The 16,277-nt window shown below is 36.3% G+C and overlaps 1 protein-coding gene across 5 annotated transcripts in view; it reads right to left on the bottom strand.

The window, feature by feature from the left end:
* Window positions 1–16,277, bottom strand: part of ZRANB3 (zinc finger RANBP2-type containing 3) — a 261,611-nt gene that overhangs the window by 141,502 nt on the left and 103,832 nt on the right. For all 5 annotated transcript variants that reach the window (XM_060302499.1, XM_060302502.1, XM_030883073.2 and 2 more), the window contains one exon: window positions 8,948–8,966. In XM_060302499.1, coding sequence (XP_060158482.1) covers window positions 8,948–8,966 — 19 coding nt within the window. The remainder of the gene's footprint in view (window positions 1–8,947; window positions 8,967–16,277) is intronic.

Genomic DNA, 16,277 nt, shown 5'->3' with positions numbered 1-16,277 from the left:
AATGTACAGCTTGGTGGCTGTAATTAATAATACCACACTGTATATCTGAAAGTTGCTAAAAGAGTATACCTTAAAAGTTCTCATCACAAGAAAAATAATTTAGTAACTGTATGGTAACAGATGTTAACTAGACTTACTGTGGTGATCATTTTGCAATATATACAAATATCAAATCATTATGTTGTATACCTGAAACTACATATAATGTATGTCAATTATACCTCAGTACAAAAAAAAAGGAAAAAAAATTACCGATGAGAAAAAAAATCAAAGAATTTCTAAATAAATGGAGAGATAGTCTATGTTCATGGACTAAAGACTCACATCGTTAAAGTTTCTTCCCAACTTGGTCTATAGATCTATAGATTCTTCCCATCTTTACCTATAAATGCAATGCAATCCCAGTCAAAATCCCAGCAAGCTGTTTGTAGAGACTGAGAAACTGATTCTAGAATTTATATGGAAAGACTAAGGACCTAGAATAGCCAACACAGTACTAAAGAAGATGAACAAAGTTGGATGAATCACACCACACAATTTCAAGTATTATTATAAGGCTACAGTAATCAAGACAGTGTGGTACTGGTGAAAGAATAGATATAGATCATTGGGACATAAGAGAGAGCCTAGAAATAGACCCATACAAATGAAGTCAACTGATCTTTGACAAAGAAGAAAGCTAATTCAGTGTTGAAAGGATACTCTTTTCAACAAATGTTGGTGGAATAACTGCACATCCATATCTTTATACCCAAAATGGATCATAGACCAAAGTGTAAAGTGACACTATAAAACTTCTAGAAGACAACAAAAGAGAAAATCTAGGTGGCCTTGGGTGTAGCAATGAGGTAGAAGACCAAAAGGATAATCAATGAAAGAAAAAATTGATAAGCTGGACTTCATTAAAGGTAAAAACTTCTGCTCTGTGAAAGAAACTTTTAGAAGAATAAAAGGACAAGTCACAGCATTGGAGAAAATATTTGTAAATCACATATCTGATAAAGGACTTGTACCTAAAATATACAAAGAACTCTTAAAACTCAACAACAAAAAGAAATAATCCAATAAAAAAATGGGCAAAAGAACTGAACAAAGACCTTGCCAAAGAAGGCTTAGAGATGGAAAATAAACAAATGAAAGGATGCTCAATATCATATGTTATTAGAGAACTGCAAATTAAAAAATAATGAAATATAACTATACCCAGTACAAAGGCTAAAATTAAAAAAAATTTTTTTTAAACTGACAATACCAACTGCTGGTAAGGATGCAGGGCAAGGGGAATTCTCATTCATTACTGGTGGGAATGCAAAATGATACACTTCTGAAGACAGTTTGACAGTTTCTGACAAAAGTGAACACAGTCTCACCATGTATTATGGGTTGAATTGTGTCTCCCCCCATCCCCTACCAAAAGATGTATTGAAGCCCTATTCCCTCAGTATTTCAGGATGTGACCTTATTTGGATATAGGGTTGTTGAAGATGTAATTGGTTAAGATGATGTCATACTACAGTAGGGTGAGCCCTTAATCCAATGTGACTGATGTTTTTACAAGAGGAGAAGAGACATAGACAAAAGGAAAATGCCCCATGAAGATAGAGGCAGGGATTGAAGTGATACACCTACAAACCCAGGAATGCCAAACACTGCCGGCCATCACCTGAAGCCAGGAGAAAGGCATTAAACAGATTCTCCCTCAGAGCCCTCAGAAGGAACCAAACCTCCTGACACCTTGATTTCAGACTTCTAGCCTCTAGAACTGAGAGGATAAATTTCTGTTGTTTTAAGACACCAAGTTTGTGGTACTTTTTAATGGCAGCCCTAGGAAACTAACATAACAATCCAGCAACTGCACTCCTAGATAATTACTCGACTGAGTATACCCACACAAACACCTACATAATCCTCAAAACTGGAAGCAACAAATATGTCCCTTCATCTTGGTGAATGGAAAAACAAACTGTGGTACATCCATATAATGGAATTTTATTCAGTGATTAAAAGAGCTATCAAGCCACAAAAAGACGCAGCTGAAACTTAAATGCATAGGCTAGGTGAAAAAAGTCAGTCTGAAAAAGCTGCGAACTATATGCTGCCAATCATATGACATCTGGAAAAGGCAAAATGATAAGAGTCATTAAACACATCTTTGGTTATTGGGGGTTTTGGTCTGAAGGGAATTAAATAAGTGAAGCACAGGGGATTGTTTGGGCAGTAAAACTATTCTACATGATACTGTAATGGTGATTACAAGACATTAAGCATTTGTGAAAATCCACAGAAATTTGCATTACAAAAAGTACATTTTGATGTATACAAATAATTAAAAAATAATTCAGGAGGTCAGAGGGTCCCATGATGGAATGTGAAGTGTGATACAATAATTTAAATGTATTATAGGTATATGAAACAACCTCACTGAATAGAGTAAAGGAATAAGGTCTGACTTAAAGTAATTCTGAAAATGAATGGAATCTGTAAAAATAAAGGTAAAAGGAACTGTACCTAAGCACTGTACTCTAGTTGATAATTTTCCTTCCTGTCGGGGTACAGGTTAATAATACTGAAACCACCACGCATGTATACTAGAAGTGCATAATCAATTAAATGAATGGCAGATGGTGGGAACTAGGATACTCAGTGATGGAGTAGGAGGATATAGTTAAGCAAGGGAAGAAGTTAGAATGACCCATGTGGTGATGGATTAGAACTGGAGACATCAACAGGAACTCATGTTTAGCTTAAATACAGATACAGATGGCTACATAGATAAATATTCATAAATATGTACATACACACGCATATGTAAGAACACATGCATTTATCTCCTTGCTCCGTCAGCTGAGAGGATCTAGAAGAAATGACACCACGGTAAAAATGAGTACACCTAGCACCTAGATCTGGTTCTAATATCTTTCTCCAATAGAAAGAACCCGGGTATCCTGGAGAAATGCGTGATTCAAGTACTGGGGTAGGAAATATACAGGATAAGACTGGAGCATCTTGTAGTGCCAGAAAGTAAGAAAATGCTGAAAAGCCAAAGAAAACAAAACACAAAACCCCAAACAGAACAGCCTACAATGAAGGGGGCAATTCAAAGGGACACAGGAGTGAATTCAAAGAGCTCCCAATGGCCAAAGGTGGAACCATTTTAGCAACAAAATAAAGTGAATATCCGTGAGTCCTACTGATATGAATACAAGATAAAGTAAGTGAGTGAACAAATGAATTCTGAATAATTTATGTATTTATTTATTCTGCCTTTAAGGAAGTAGAGCATAAATCCCCATTTCTTAAGTATGGGCTGCATATAGTTACTTTCCTTCAAAAAATACTGTATGGGAAGGGACCAAAAAAAAAACAAACGCAGTAACTTTACAGGGGAAAAACCTGACAAACATTACATCAAACCAGGTGATCAAGATTAACATTAACAGTGATAAGTCATATTGATATTATGTACCTTTGGTATGACATGATGACAATGGCACTTAACCTCTGTGGTCTTCTTGCCCAAAACCCAGTACCTCAGTCTGATCATGAGAAAAACATCAGACAACATATCCCAATTAAGGGACATTTTACAAAATACTGAACCATTAACTCTCAAAACTGTAAACTTCTTCAAAAACAAGTAAAGTCTGAGAAACTGTCACAACCAAGAAAGGCTATTGGCTATCTGTCATGTCTATTTAAGACATGGCTACTAAATGTAATGTGTATACCGGATGGAATCCTGGAAAAGAAAAAGGACATCAGTGAAAATATGAGGAAATCTAAATGAAGTATGGTTTTTAGTTAACAACACTAGTATATGAATATTGGTTCATTAATTGAGACATTACTAATCTAAGTAACTAGTAACGGGGGACTGGCTTTGAGGCATATGAGAACTCTCTGTACTATGTTCACAATAATTCTATAAAACTAAACCTGTTCTAAAATTTAAAACTTATTTTTAAAAAAGGACATTCAAAAAATAGTAAAGCTGGCCTTAAAAATGAGGAAAGGAAGGAAGCAGTCAAATGATACTGATTTAGAGGAATATAGACCGTCTCAGCTGCACAAATGCCATCACCTATATCATTCAGCTTCATTCATTTGAGCACTATGTCTTGCAGATTCTTCTGTACTTAAGAATCCTGTTTCAAAACACAAAAAGTGGGCTTCCCTGGTGGCACAGTGGTTGAGAGTCCGCCTGCCGATGCAGGGGACACGGGTTTGTGCCCTGGTCCGGGAAGATCCCACATGCCGCGGAGCGGCTGGGCCCGTGAGCCATGGCCGCTGAGCCTGCGCGTACGGAGCCTGTGCTCCGCAACAGGAGAGGCCACAACAGTGAGAGGCCCGCGTACCGCAAAAAAAAAACCACACACACAAAAACACAGAAAGTCTAGTACCTGGAGACTTTGTATAGAATAGCAATAATGGACTTGGGTGCTGAATTATTTTAGGTTAGATATCAGCTCCTAGCATGTTCTAGCTGTATTTACTTAATATACCTGTGCCTCAGCTTTCTCATCTGGAAAATGATGGTGGTAATAATAATCATAATACTCTGTTGGGTTGTCCTGGGATGAAATAAATTAATACATGTAAATCACTAAAACAGAACCCGGCACATATGTGTTAATTAAGTATTAACTCTTTAATCAGTCCATTCATTCAACAGAAATGGACCACCAACAAAGAGTGGTTATGAATCAGAAAGAGTAAAAGCTCAGAGGGGAAAGTATTCAATTCAACTTGGGTCTGGTAAAGGGAAACAAGGATTTGTAGAAGCAAATGGAATAAAAATTATCACCTCAGCTCACTTTGTCAAACCAAGGTAGGCTTATATAAAAGGAAAACTAAAATTCTTCATGTCTAGTTTAATTTCTTTGTCCTCAAACCTATAAAGTTAATGTTGGCAGAGACTATATCACAATATCAATTTTAAGGTCTTCTGATAGAAATAATCTTCCCGAGGGGGTTCTTCAGCGTTTCCAGACACCTACAGATTTCTGCCTGCAGAGAAAATGACAAGGCTTTTCAAACTTCAGCCTACAGAAAAACTTCTGCGAGCACTCAACAGGTTCCACAGCCTCTCCCCTCCAAACTTCTCTTCCAGAGAAGCACCTTGACCAAAAGAAAAGCATCCATAATGACAACTCTATGGTCTCTGTTCCAAATATATATCTATTAATCCCAAAATAGCCACAAAGTAAGCCAAGCCAAGTAGCTTAGCCTTGACAAATGGTTTCCTTTTCTTTTGAAAAAGGAAGGAAAGCAATACTTTATTTGGTATACCATCCCCCAACTCCAAATGTTTTCTCAAGTAACAGGAAGGAAACGTAGGGAAAAGCTGGGGGTGGGGGCAGGGGCGCGGGACTTAAGTAGAGTACTAACAAAAAATGTCACATAAGAATCTTCTGACTTTGATAATCGATTCAATAGACAAGACAGAATCCATGTACTGACAGCATTTTGTCTATAAGGACACAATTATTAGGCTGTTCATATAAATCTAGGATGTGAATCCCATCTTCTTAAGTAAAAATGAACATGACAAAAATTTTCTAAATGCTCGGTTTCTGCAAAGAATAATAGCCTTTAGATACTTGACAAATAAGGTAGTAAGTATATAGGTTTGATATTTTCCTCATGTATATTGAATTAAATTACCTGTTTTGTGTTAATATGAAACTATTTTTCATATTTAAAATCTTTTTATGAATAATAATTTTCAATAGAACAAGGACACAGTGGTTAAAAAATTATTAAAGAACAGTAAAGATAATAGTGCAACAGCCTCACTACAGACTGTGACCTGAATTCCATTATTAAAGGAATACAAATTCACAAGTTTCTGTATATTTACTACACGGTTCTTGAAACAACGCTTGACTACATTAAACCAAGAAGGGGGAAAAGGATTTAAAACAGTTTAAGCTAAGTTTGCAAAGTTAGTTTTATTAAAAGTTGTAGCTTTGTTGGTTATCTGAAATATAGTTTTATAATTGAAATACTCAATGATCACACAATTAGACAATTAAACAGAACTTGTCATCATTCCCATTTTAGGTTAATGACTACCTCATATACAGTAGATAGATTACCTAATTCCACGAAGATTGAATACATTAGAAAAAGACAATAGTAGAAAAATACTAGAAGAGAGGGGAGTTATTCCAGTGAAGGAAGTCATTTGCTTCTAAAGCTATGGAGGAAAGATCACAGCAGACAACTAAATTACACAATACTCTAAGTGGGTATTCAAGCATCTTAAAAAAAAAAAAAAGTAGGTTCAATAACAGAGATGTAATATTGCTCTCCTAAAGCTTTTAGCTATTTGATGAGTCAAATATTCATTATATCAAAAAATACATATTTTTTAAAATAAATTTATTAATTTATTTTTTTATTTTTGGCTGAGTTGGGTCTTTGTTGCTGTGCATGGGCTTTCTCTAGTTGCAGTGAGCGGGGGCTACTCTTCATTGTGGCGTGTGGGCTTCTCATTGGGTGGCTTCTCTTGTTGAGGAGCACGGGCTCTAGGCACGCAGGCTTCAGCAGTTGTGGCACATGGGCTCAGTAGTTGTGGCTCATGGGCTCTAGAGCACAGGCTCAGTAGTTGTGGCACACGGGCTTTGTTGCTCCACAGCATGTGGGATCTTCCCGGACCAGGACTTGAACCTGTGTCCCCCACATTGGCAGGTGGATTCTTAACCACTGTGCCACCAGGGAAGCCGTCAAAATATATTTTTTAATTTAAAAATCAAAACTTGGTTGACCTCCAAATTATAAACTGCATTTCCTCCTATGACTTCACTACCATTTTGTGATAAGAGCAAGAGAAGGAGAACAGTATTAGAAAATAAAATGAAGGTCAAACCAGAGTTCATGTAATTTACATATATACAAGTTTCCTTCTACTTCAAGACTTTTAATTTACTCACTTTCATCCACACTAACTCAGTAAGATTCCACAGAAATGGCATTTCAACTCAACCAAAAACAGAGGATATTAGTGGTTTTGAGCTGTGATCTTAGAATTGTACATCATTACGTTATTTCTGTGGCCTGTTTTTTGTACTTATGTGTAAAATGAGGATTTTTCCTTAATTAACCTTATTGATAGGATTTGACATAATAAACCTCGGAAAGTCAAATAGTTGTAAAAGAATGAGAGTCTTTAAAATGCTGGTGAAAAAAAGGAGATATGAGGGACACAAAGTGGAATCTTCTTTTAAGTACTGAGAAAATATTAAATGGTTCTTTTAAATTTATTAAATAAAAAAATAAGAATGGTTTTGAAAGACAAGCACAAATCACTCAACATGTGACAAATGTAACTGTAAATAATAGGAGATGAAAAGTGATTGGTATAAAGAAAAACTCTTGTTGGCTAAAAGGTTCATCATGAACTCATCATGCACAATCCTTAGTCTAATGTCAATTGAGGAGAAGACAGGAGTTTGTTGGAGAATATAAAAGTTAAGAAGAGTTAAGGTGCTGATCAAATTCAATCCATGAATGATTCTGCACATTTAAGGCCTATTCAAATCTCTACAACATCAAATTGAAGAACAAGGTAGCAATGCAATGTCATAGCCACTAAGATGTTCCCCATGAATTGCTTGGGGAAATTATCAAGATAATGTTACACATTATGGTATATTTCCCGTGGACATAAAACTGGTCTGTTTAAAAAAAATTATTGATACACACATCCATACATATATCACACACACATTTTATACATATTATATAAAATGGTTATGCCTAGTTTGGAGGTTGGAGGATGAATTTATATTCCTATTTGGTGAAAACATATTCAGGGATTAAAAACATAAGCTTCTTCTAGTCATTTTGGACTCTCAAATTTATAAATTTATGAAGATTCTTTTGGAATGCATCCTGTTCCAAAATAGAAATTTCTACTGTTTTCCAAATGTCTATGTCCTGTCTCTTTAATTACACTGTTGAAGTTTTTCACAGGCAATGACTGTTTCTAACTATAACATCTAGTCTAAACAAATGCCTATAGAATGAAGAGTTCAAACTAAAAACTTCAGTAATTATAAATCAGCATGAACTAAGAAACCCTATATGAACCTTCTGCTTGGCAATCATGTGCATATTATACTCTTATTCATTTTTTTCCTGAAGAAGAGAGAGTGGAGATAAGCCACTGGTGAGTCTACATGTAACTAAAACTAAAAGACAGTTAATTGCGAGAATCTTTTATGGTTTCACTTATATTTTTAAAAAATTCAGTATCCATTTTCCTCACCTCTATTATATTTTTAAATGTATATGTTTTGCTGTTATCCTTAAAGACATCATGAAAACAGCAACACATTTTCCAAAATGATATTAAAAATTAGAACTTTATTGATCTACATCATTCTGAGAATGTATGTAAAGAGTATTGTAGTTTATGTAGCAAGAACTTCCATTTCAGTGAAAAAACCTGAATATGAATGTATACGAGTACATGCCCCTTAAAGGTATCAAATTGTTTAGTAATAGTAAAATGCCATTTTAACATTATGCTTCACACTCATACAAAACAATCAACAATAACCTTTAGAGCCAAATCTTAAAAGTTCAGCTTCTAAGCAAGCAACATTATGACAAGTAGAAAAGAGTTCAGTTTCATTTGGGGCTGCATTCATGCTTCTGAGGCCAAAAATATAGAATTTTGAATCACTAATGTTAACACTAACATGTTCCAAATGCATGCCCTGCGCATGGGCACTTGCACACGCGTGTGCACACACACTCTCTCTTTCTCATTCTTATTCTCTCTGCTGCCCCCATGCCCCGCCCTCCCTCGCTCTCCCACTGTCCTCTCCACATACAGATATATAGTCATATGAAAGACAGAGAACACAGGGTAAATAACAAATAACAAAAACTGGTTGGGGAATTTTATAAAAGACATAAAAATCATGAAAACACTTACTTCATCAGCCACCATACACCTGGAAAAAATAAAAATAAAACCAAATTAACCTCTTAATTACCAAAGTCAGCCATTTAAAAAGTTCTGATCTAGTAGCTTGCCACAAAATAGTTTACAAATGTTAAAGTACTAAGCCAGAGAGAGGTGTTTATAAGTGTGCATGAGAAAATGGGCCATTGCTGATGTATAAGACTCTCCAGCTGCCAACAGCATATGGATGTGGGAGTGTTAGAGTTTCAGGTGTACTGTTTCCTACATCCCACCAATGGCGACAGCTACAATGACCCTTCAAAATGTGAGCAAAATGGCAAGTGACTGTACCAATGACTTCCCTCTGTACCAATGACTTCCCTCCGTACCAATAAACCTTAAAACTGGTCTTCCCTAGAGATTAGAAGAATGCTGTATTAAAGTGCATTAGCATGTTATAGGTAAAAGTATATACGCTATATTATACACGCTAAGCCTATTTTCAAGCTGAATTTTGGTTCCTACTATTATTTTACTGAGTTCTCTCTTCTCTGTTCTTTCTTGTTAACCTATAGAAGTAAATTCTATCCACTGAAAATTGAGGATGGGGGCATAAACTGAGGTCCTAAGTAGAAGAAAAAACCAAAGAGCAAAGAGAAAGAATAGCAGATATGGTCAAGATCATGAGGGGTCCCTTAGAAACAGTGAGTACATTGTAAGGAGAAAAACCTCTCTCTTAACTGAGGGGATTTCCAGGCAATGTAAAAAAAATACTGGAATATTATAAAAATCAGAGAGGAAAAAAGTCCCTATTTGTATTTTTTCCTTCCTTTATTCCCAATGGCCTTGACATTATACAATACTACATGGTTTCTTTTAACATAAGACACAAATTAATAATTTGGTAATAAATATATCATTAAGGAATAAGTTACAAGTAAAATGGAATTTCGTTCTTAAAATGAAAAAAGATGTCAGGTTACATATTAAGTATTTTTATGGAAAAATAAAACACAAATACTTTAACTGAAATTTAAAACATATGCAAGAGTAAAAAGTTTATTACATTTTTTGCAAACAAGCCTAAAAAGCAGAAAACTAAAAAGCAATACTTTGAAAAATATGACTTATTTCCAGGAAGATTCATGCATATACCTACTTTTTCATTGTAAAATCCAACTCAAATTTGGAAAAGATGTCACTTCAAGTATATATGATATATTGAGTGCCTACTATGTACCTGGCTCTGTCCTATGTGCTAGGGATATAGCAGTGAATTTAAAAGTCCTTCCCTCCTAGAGGGTGACTGGAAGAATTTCTGAGAATGAACAAATAAATGATTCAAGTGGTGATACATGCTATTAAAAAAAACTAAAACAGGGTAGGTGGAATAGGGAAATAGGGAGGAGCTATTTTATAGGGTGGTCAGGAATAATCTTTATGATAAGGCAATTCCAACAGATCTGAACAAATCACAAATTTAATGAGGAAGGGAATCATGAGAAAATCTGGAGGAAGGGTACTCTCAGCAAAGGGATGAGCAAGTGCAAGAGCCCTGAGATAAGATGGTTATGATGTAGTTAAGCAAGAGGAAGGAAGCTAACATGATTAAAGTGGACTGAGTCATGGAAAATGGTAGAAAATAAGGTTGGAAGCACCTAGGGTCCTGACCACGGTGAACCTTATATGCAATGGCACGAAGTCTAGATTTTATTAGAAACCTTTGGAAGTAAGCAACATTTTACCTTTTAAAAAGATTACTCTGCCTTCTAGAGAATAAACTGTAGAGGGCAAGAGCAGAAGCACAGAAAGCAGTCAGGAGGCACCTGAAGTAGACCAGGAAAGGAAAAAGGATAGATGGATGCATGGTAGAGATGACGGAGGTGAGAAGTGGTCAGTTTAGGTACATTTTGAAAGTACAGCCAACAGGATTTGCTGATCGATTGGGATGTGGATATAAAATGAGAGACAGAGAAAAATGAATCTTAAGATACTGTCTTAAGCAATTAACTGAAAAATGGGGGTAATGCACTCACTGAGACAGGAAAGGCTGGGAGAGGAGTAGGTTTGGAGATGATAATCCAAAGTTCGGTTTGGACGTGTAACCTTTGTGATATCCATCAGATATCCGAGTTGAACTGTTGAGTGGGCCACTGGATATGTGAGTTGGGGGAATGGTAGGGAACTGGAGATATAATAAATCTGAGACTCATTAGAATGTAATGGTTTTGGAATGAGAAAGGATCCAGGGTATTCTGTAATATGACAACTTGACTGTGGCTTGTTTTCCTCTATGCCCAACTCCAAGTTCCTTCACTTTCTAAAGAGAAGCAGAGGCTGTGACCTGAAGGCTGCTAGATAAGGTTTATGACTCTAGTGAAGAACTGGTATGCAACTAAATTGCCCTGTGGGTGGCTAACTGACTGAAAAGCAGCATCAGAGCCCCAGGCAACAACTAAGTGCTGTGGATAGCTGGATTGGCTTGGCTTTCAAGTATCTGAAGACCCCAGTTGTAAGAGTATCTTGGAGCCCTCTGGATATGCTGGATTTTAACAGGAGACAAGTGGGCTTTCCTGACTTTGGAAACTAGGGCAGTTCAAGTACATCAGAGAGCACTGGGCTTCCTTCAGGTATCTCTAGTGGGGCTGTCCTTCAACTTTAGGCACTATATCTATCCCGACCTCTGGCATTCCTGCTATTAAGGGCAGTTCAGCAACCAGACCTGATTTCCAATGAGCTATCACAGAAAAATAACAGATCATGTGAGAGGCCCAAACATTTGAAAAAGCAGAATACAAGTGAATAATCAGAACACATATCTAGTGAAAGAGAAGTGCTAGAAAAGATAAAAACCTACACAAAAACTGTTTCAGCACCTAAGTAAATTCTAATGCAACACACACACACACACACACACTCAAACACACACACTCTCTTCCATGATTTCCAGACTAAAATGAGTAAATGAATTTTGAAAAAAATGTGATCATTATTGACACCTGAGCAGACTAGAAGATGAAGTGCAAAGATTATCTCAAAGCACAGAGCAGAAAGTTAAATAAATGGAAGTAGTGAAGGAAAAGAAAAAAACAAACAAACAAAAACATTTGAAGGATAGATCCAGAAAACTAATGTGAAAAATAGGTGTTCAAAAGAGGAAAAGACACACCATATGAAGGAGAGAGAACAATTAAGTAAATAATAAAAGAAAATTTCTCTGGGCTAAAGAAACACCTCTGGTGGATAATTGAAAAGGGTAACCATGTTTCAGGGTGAATTGAAGAGAAAAGACAAGTATCTACTCACATCCTTATAAAATTCATTAATCTTATAAATAAAGAAAAAAACCTTGTAAGTATTCAGACAGAAAGAACAATTATCATTAAGGGAAAAAACAAGTGTATTGGAATTTTATCATCAACACCAGAGACTAAAAAACAATGGAAGCTAATCTAGACTACTTGAAAGGAAAGCAGAAGAACTCATGGATCTTATATCCAGCTGAGATACCCATTAATTAAAAGGGATGACAAAAAGATATTTGAGGTTAACCAAGATCTCCAAGATTATATCACTCAAGCAAACCATCTGAGGAAACATACTTAAGAAAAATAGCCAAACAATAAAAACACCTTAACACAGATTCAAGATAGGAGAAGATGAAAAGGAAATCTGGTGAGCAATATGTATGAATTTAATGGATGATGTGTATTCTAAATAAGGACTCTAGAGGAAGGGACACATTCTGAAAATCTGAATGTGCAAAATTGAAGGGAGGTAACAAAGGAGAGGGGACACTAAAATTATTCTAAAGCAGAATACCAAACAGATGATATTTAAAGCCAGGAGACTAAATGAGATCACCTAGGAAGAAGAGAAGAGAGCTACTGACTGAGCCGTGGAGCACTCCAACAATCAGAGGTCACGAAAGGGAGAAGGATCCAGCAAGGGAAACTGAGGACTGTCCAGTAATGTAAAAAGACACAAGAAGAATGTAGTGACCTAGAAGCCAAGTTAAGAAAGTGTTTTGAGAAGGAGAGAATGAACGACTATAACAAATGCTGCTGAGAAGTCTAGTGAAATGAGGTCTAAGAACTGATCATTTGATTCATAGCTCTGACAAGAGCAACTCTGATACAACAGTAGGGAACAAAAGCCCTACCTGAATGGGTTCAAGAGAGAATGGGAAGAGAGGAAGGGGAGAGAGTGAGTAGAGATTATTGTCTTAAGGAATTATCCTGTAAAGGAAGCAAAGAAATATGGTAGTAGCCAGCAGGAAAACTAGGGTACAGAGAAGATTTTTTAAAGATAGAATAGTATACATAATCCCATAAATATCTTATTGGCTCTATGAGTGCAACATCTGTGGATCAGGAACTTGGGAATCAAGTCAAGACAATAAATAAAAATGAGAAGGTAGCTATGCATGAAGATGATAACAGAAGCAGAAATGAATGAGATTCTCCTGTGTAAACTGTAAAAAGGAGGGAATTTTTTTCATGGCTAGATCCTCGGGAAACATTCTTACTTCAAAAGCAAAGGGAAGGAACTAAAAGTATTCAAGGAGGTGGAGAACAAGGAGCAGGGACTAAGAAGTCCAGGGGAAACACATCCACGACAGGGTAAATGCGTTAACAGTGTCTAACGCCACGAAGATGTTGCCAAGGATGAGGGCTAAAAGGCCACCATACTAAGTTATCAGGAGCTCACTTGTAAGCTCACTTGCAATCCTCACTTGTTAGGAGGACTGTGGATAGTAAAAAAGGGAGGCGACAGATACAGAGTAATCAGAAAGGAAGTTTGGTAGCAAAAAGAAAAGAAAAATTAAAAATAGGGCAGTAGCTATATAACATGTTGGAAACCTGAACAGTGGGCATGGAGTCAACAGCGAGAAGGGAAACAAGAAAGATGACTGATGGAGACCATAATATAAAAAGGGAAAACAGAGCTAATCCAATTTCTCACTTCATAAAAATTTTACACCGCATTTGAATGAAACTAAAGTCTACTTTGTAAATGAAGGACTGCCCATAATTACTTTATATCCAAGGAAATAAAAACAGCTTTTTCTCCCATTGGGAAATGGCAAATACAATTTGAATTATAGGGACTTTAACCTACAGCTAAAAAGAAAACTTCCTTCATTAAAGAATATTCATTGTATTTGCTAAACCTGGTTTGGTATGCCAACAGCTATGCAATTTTATCTGAATTTTACAAGCAGTTCAGTTTTCCATTTTTACAAAAAATAAATTATTCTTTGTTCCAAATTCATTGTTAATTGTTTCAATCATAATTTATCCATCTTGGCTGCAGACATCAAAAAGCAACTTTTCATTTCACTGAGCTGTTAACAAAACCTTAAGGCCCCTTACATTAATCATCCACTTACAGTATCACGGCATCCATACCTCTGGTGTTTGCAGCAGCTGTATCTATGATGCACATGCTCAGTGTTTGCTATTTTTAACCCAAATTCTTATACAGATAGAAAAGAGAAAACTGAACAGCAGTATACTTTCCTGACAATCACTTTACATACCAGCTAAATTTCTAATCTAATACTCATAGAACTGAATAATTTATGTTTAACCTGATGCTTTTCTCCAATTTCTTTATATTAAAACACCACGTTTTCTATAATTAACACCCATATCTCTTTTGAATAAATCATGTCTGTAAAAAGAAAACAGAAAAACTCTCCAAGAGAATATTTTGATTATACTGAGAATTTAATTCTCTAACTCTGTTTTGAATCATAAGTACAGAATTCAGGACTCAGTACGAGAAAACAGGATCTGCTTAATCAATTACCATGCATCTTTTGGCTTCAGAAGTGGGCTATTACCCCAAGGAGAATACTGACCTTTTGGCTACTGGATTTTGCTAACTGTCCATTAGCAGGAATCAACAATTTAATATATATATATATATATATATATGGTTGATAACATACTACCATACCACTCTTTACTATGGTATATTTGACCAATGCTAACTTAACGTTACTTTAATAAATCCACCCACTCTCCCTTACAGACCAAGCTACAGGGACCATGAGTTCAGAGGACCAAGTCATAACATTTTTTCCAGCCACAGCAGTGTCTTAAAATACTTTTCCCCATAATTATCAAAGTTCAACGTGATAAAATGGCCTTTGTTTTATTTGTTTAGCTTTAATGTTATTTATTTTTGGAATTGGAGATACATTATATGCACACGATTTAAGAGATACAAAAGTAGAAAATCTCTCTTCAACCCCTATTCCTCAAGGATGTCCCAGATGTTGGCTGCTCTGAAGGCAATAAAGTAACCAATTTCTCGGGTAGCCTTCTGGAAATAGTCTTTGTAAGCACAAGTTATTATATGTGTGGGTATGTGTGCAGGTGTATATAAATATACATGTATATTTTTTTTACTTTTATTTTTTTTTATTTATTTATTTTTTTAAACATCTTTATTGGAGTACAATTGCCCCACAATGGTATTTATATGTCACAAATAATAACGTAAGATTTACACCTTTACTGATTTTGTGTAAAATCCCAAAAGTGCACAATATAATATTGTAACATGATACTAACATGAACATGATAAAAGGAAAAAATTGAGGTTGAAAAACATTCTTTGCTTTGGCAAATGGCAAGCAGATGTGGTCAGGACACCTTCAGCTTCAGCTCTCATCTAGCCTGACCTCTTCATGGTGTCTGGGATAGAACAACCACTTCCTGCAAAAGCTCTCCTCAGCTTCCCAGGGATCCTGACTCTCTTCCTAGCTTTCATCTTCTGCCCCATTCCCTGGTGCCTCCTCTTCCACCCACCCTTTTTTTTTTGTGGTACGCGGGCCTCTCACTGTTGTGGCCTCTCCCGTTGTGGAGCACAGGCTCCGGACGCGCAGGCTCAGTGGCCATGGCTCAAGGGCCCAGCCGCTCCGCGGCATGTGGGATCCTCCCAGACCGGGGCACGAACCCGCGTCCCCTGCATGGACAGGCGTACCCTCAACCACTGCGCCACCAGGAAAGCCCCACCCACCCTCTTTAGTGTTCAGTCTTTAGTCATTCTCTCCTTGTGCTCTACCTAAATCCCTAAAGCTATCATCCATTCTCATAGTTTTAAGTATCACACATATACAACTCCTAAATCTGTACCTAAGGCTTTTACAATATACTCCAGATAGATCCACATTTAAAACCTCTTTTTGGACTCTTTTCCCGGAATATCCTGAAGTTCTTATGACATACAATGCATGTTTACATTTGAAACTAAAGCTAATTAAGCCCCAGATTTAAAAAAAAAACAAAAAACAATCAAACCTCTGGAGGGTTTATTTAAACAACTGATTTGAGTCTGTGATTCTTAC

This window comes from Globicephala melas, chromosome 7 (assembly GCF_963455315.2).
Source record: "Globicephala melas chromosome 7, mGloMel1.2, whole genome shotgun sequence".
NCBI lineage: Eukaryota > Metazoa > Chordata > Mammalia > Artiodactyla > Delphinidae > Globicephala > Globicephala melas.
Note: the sequence above shows the minus strand (reverse complement) of the source record. Positions and strands in the feature narration are given on the sequence as shown.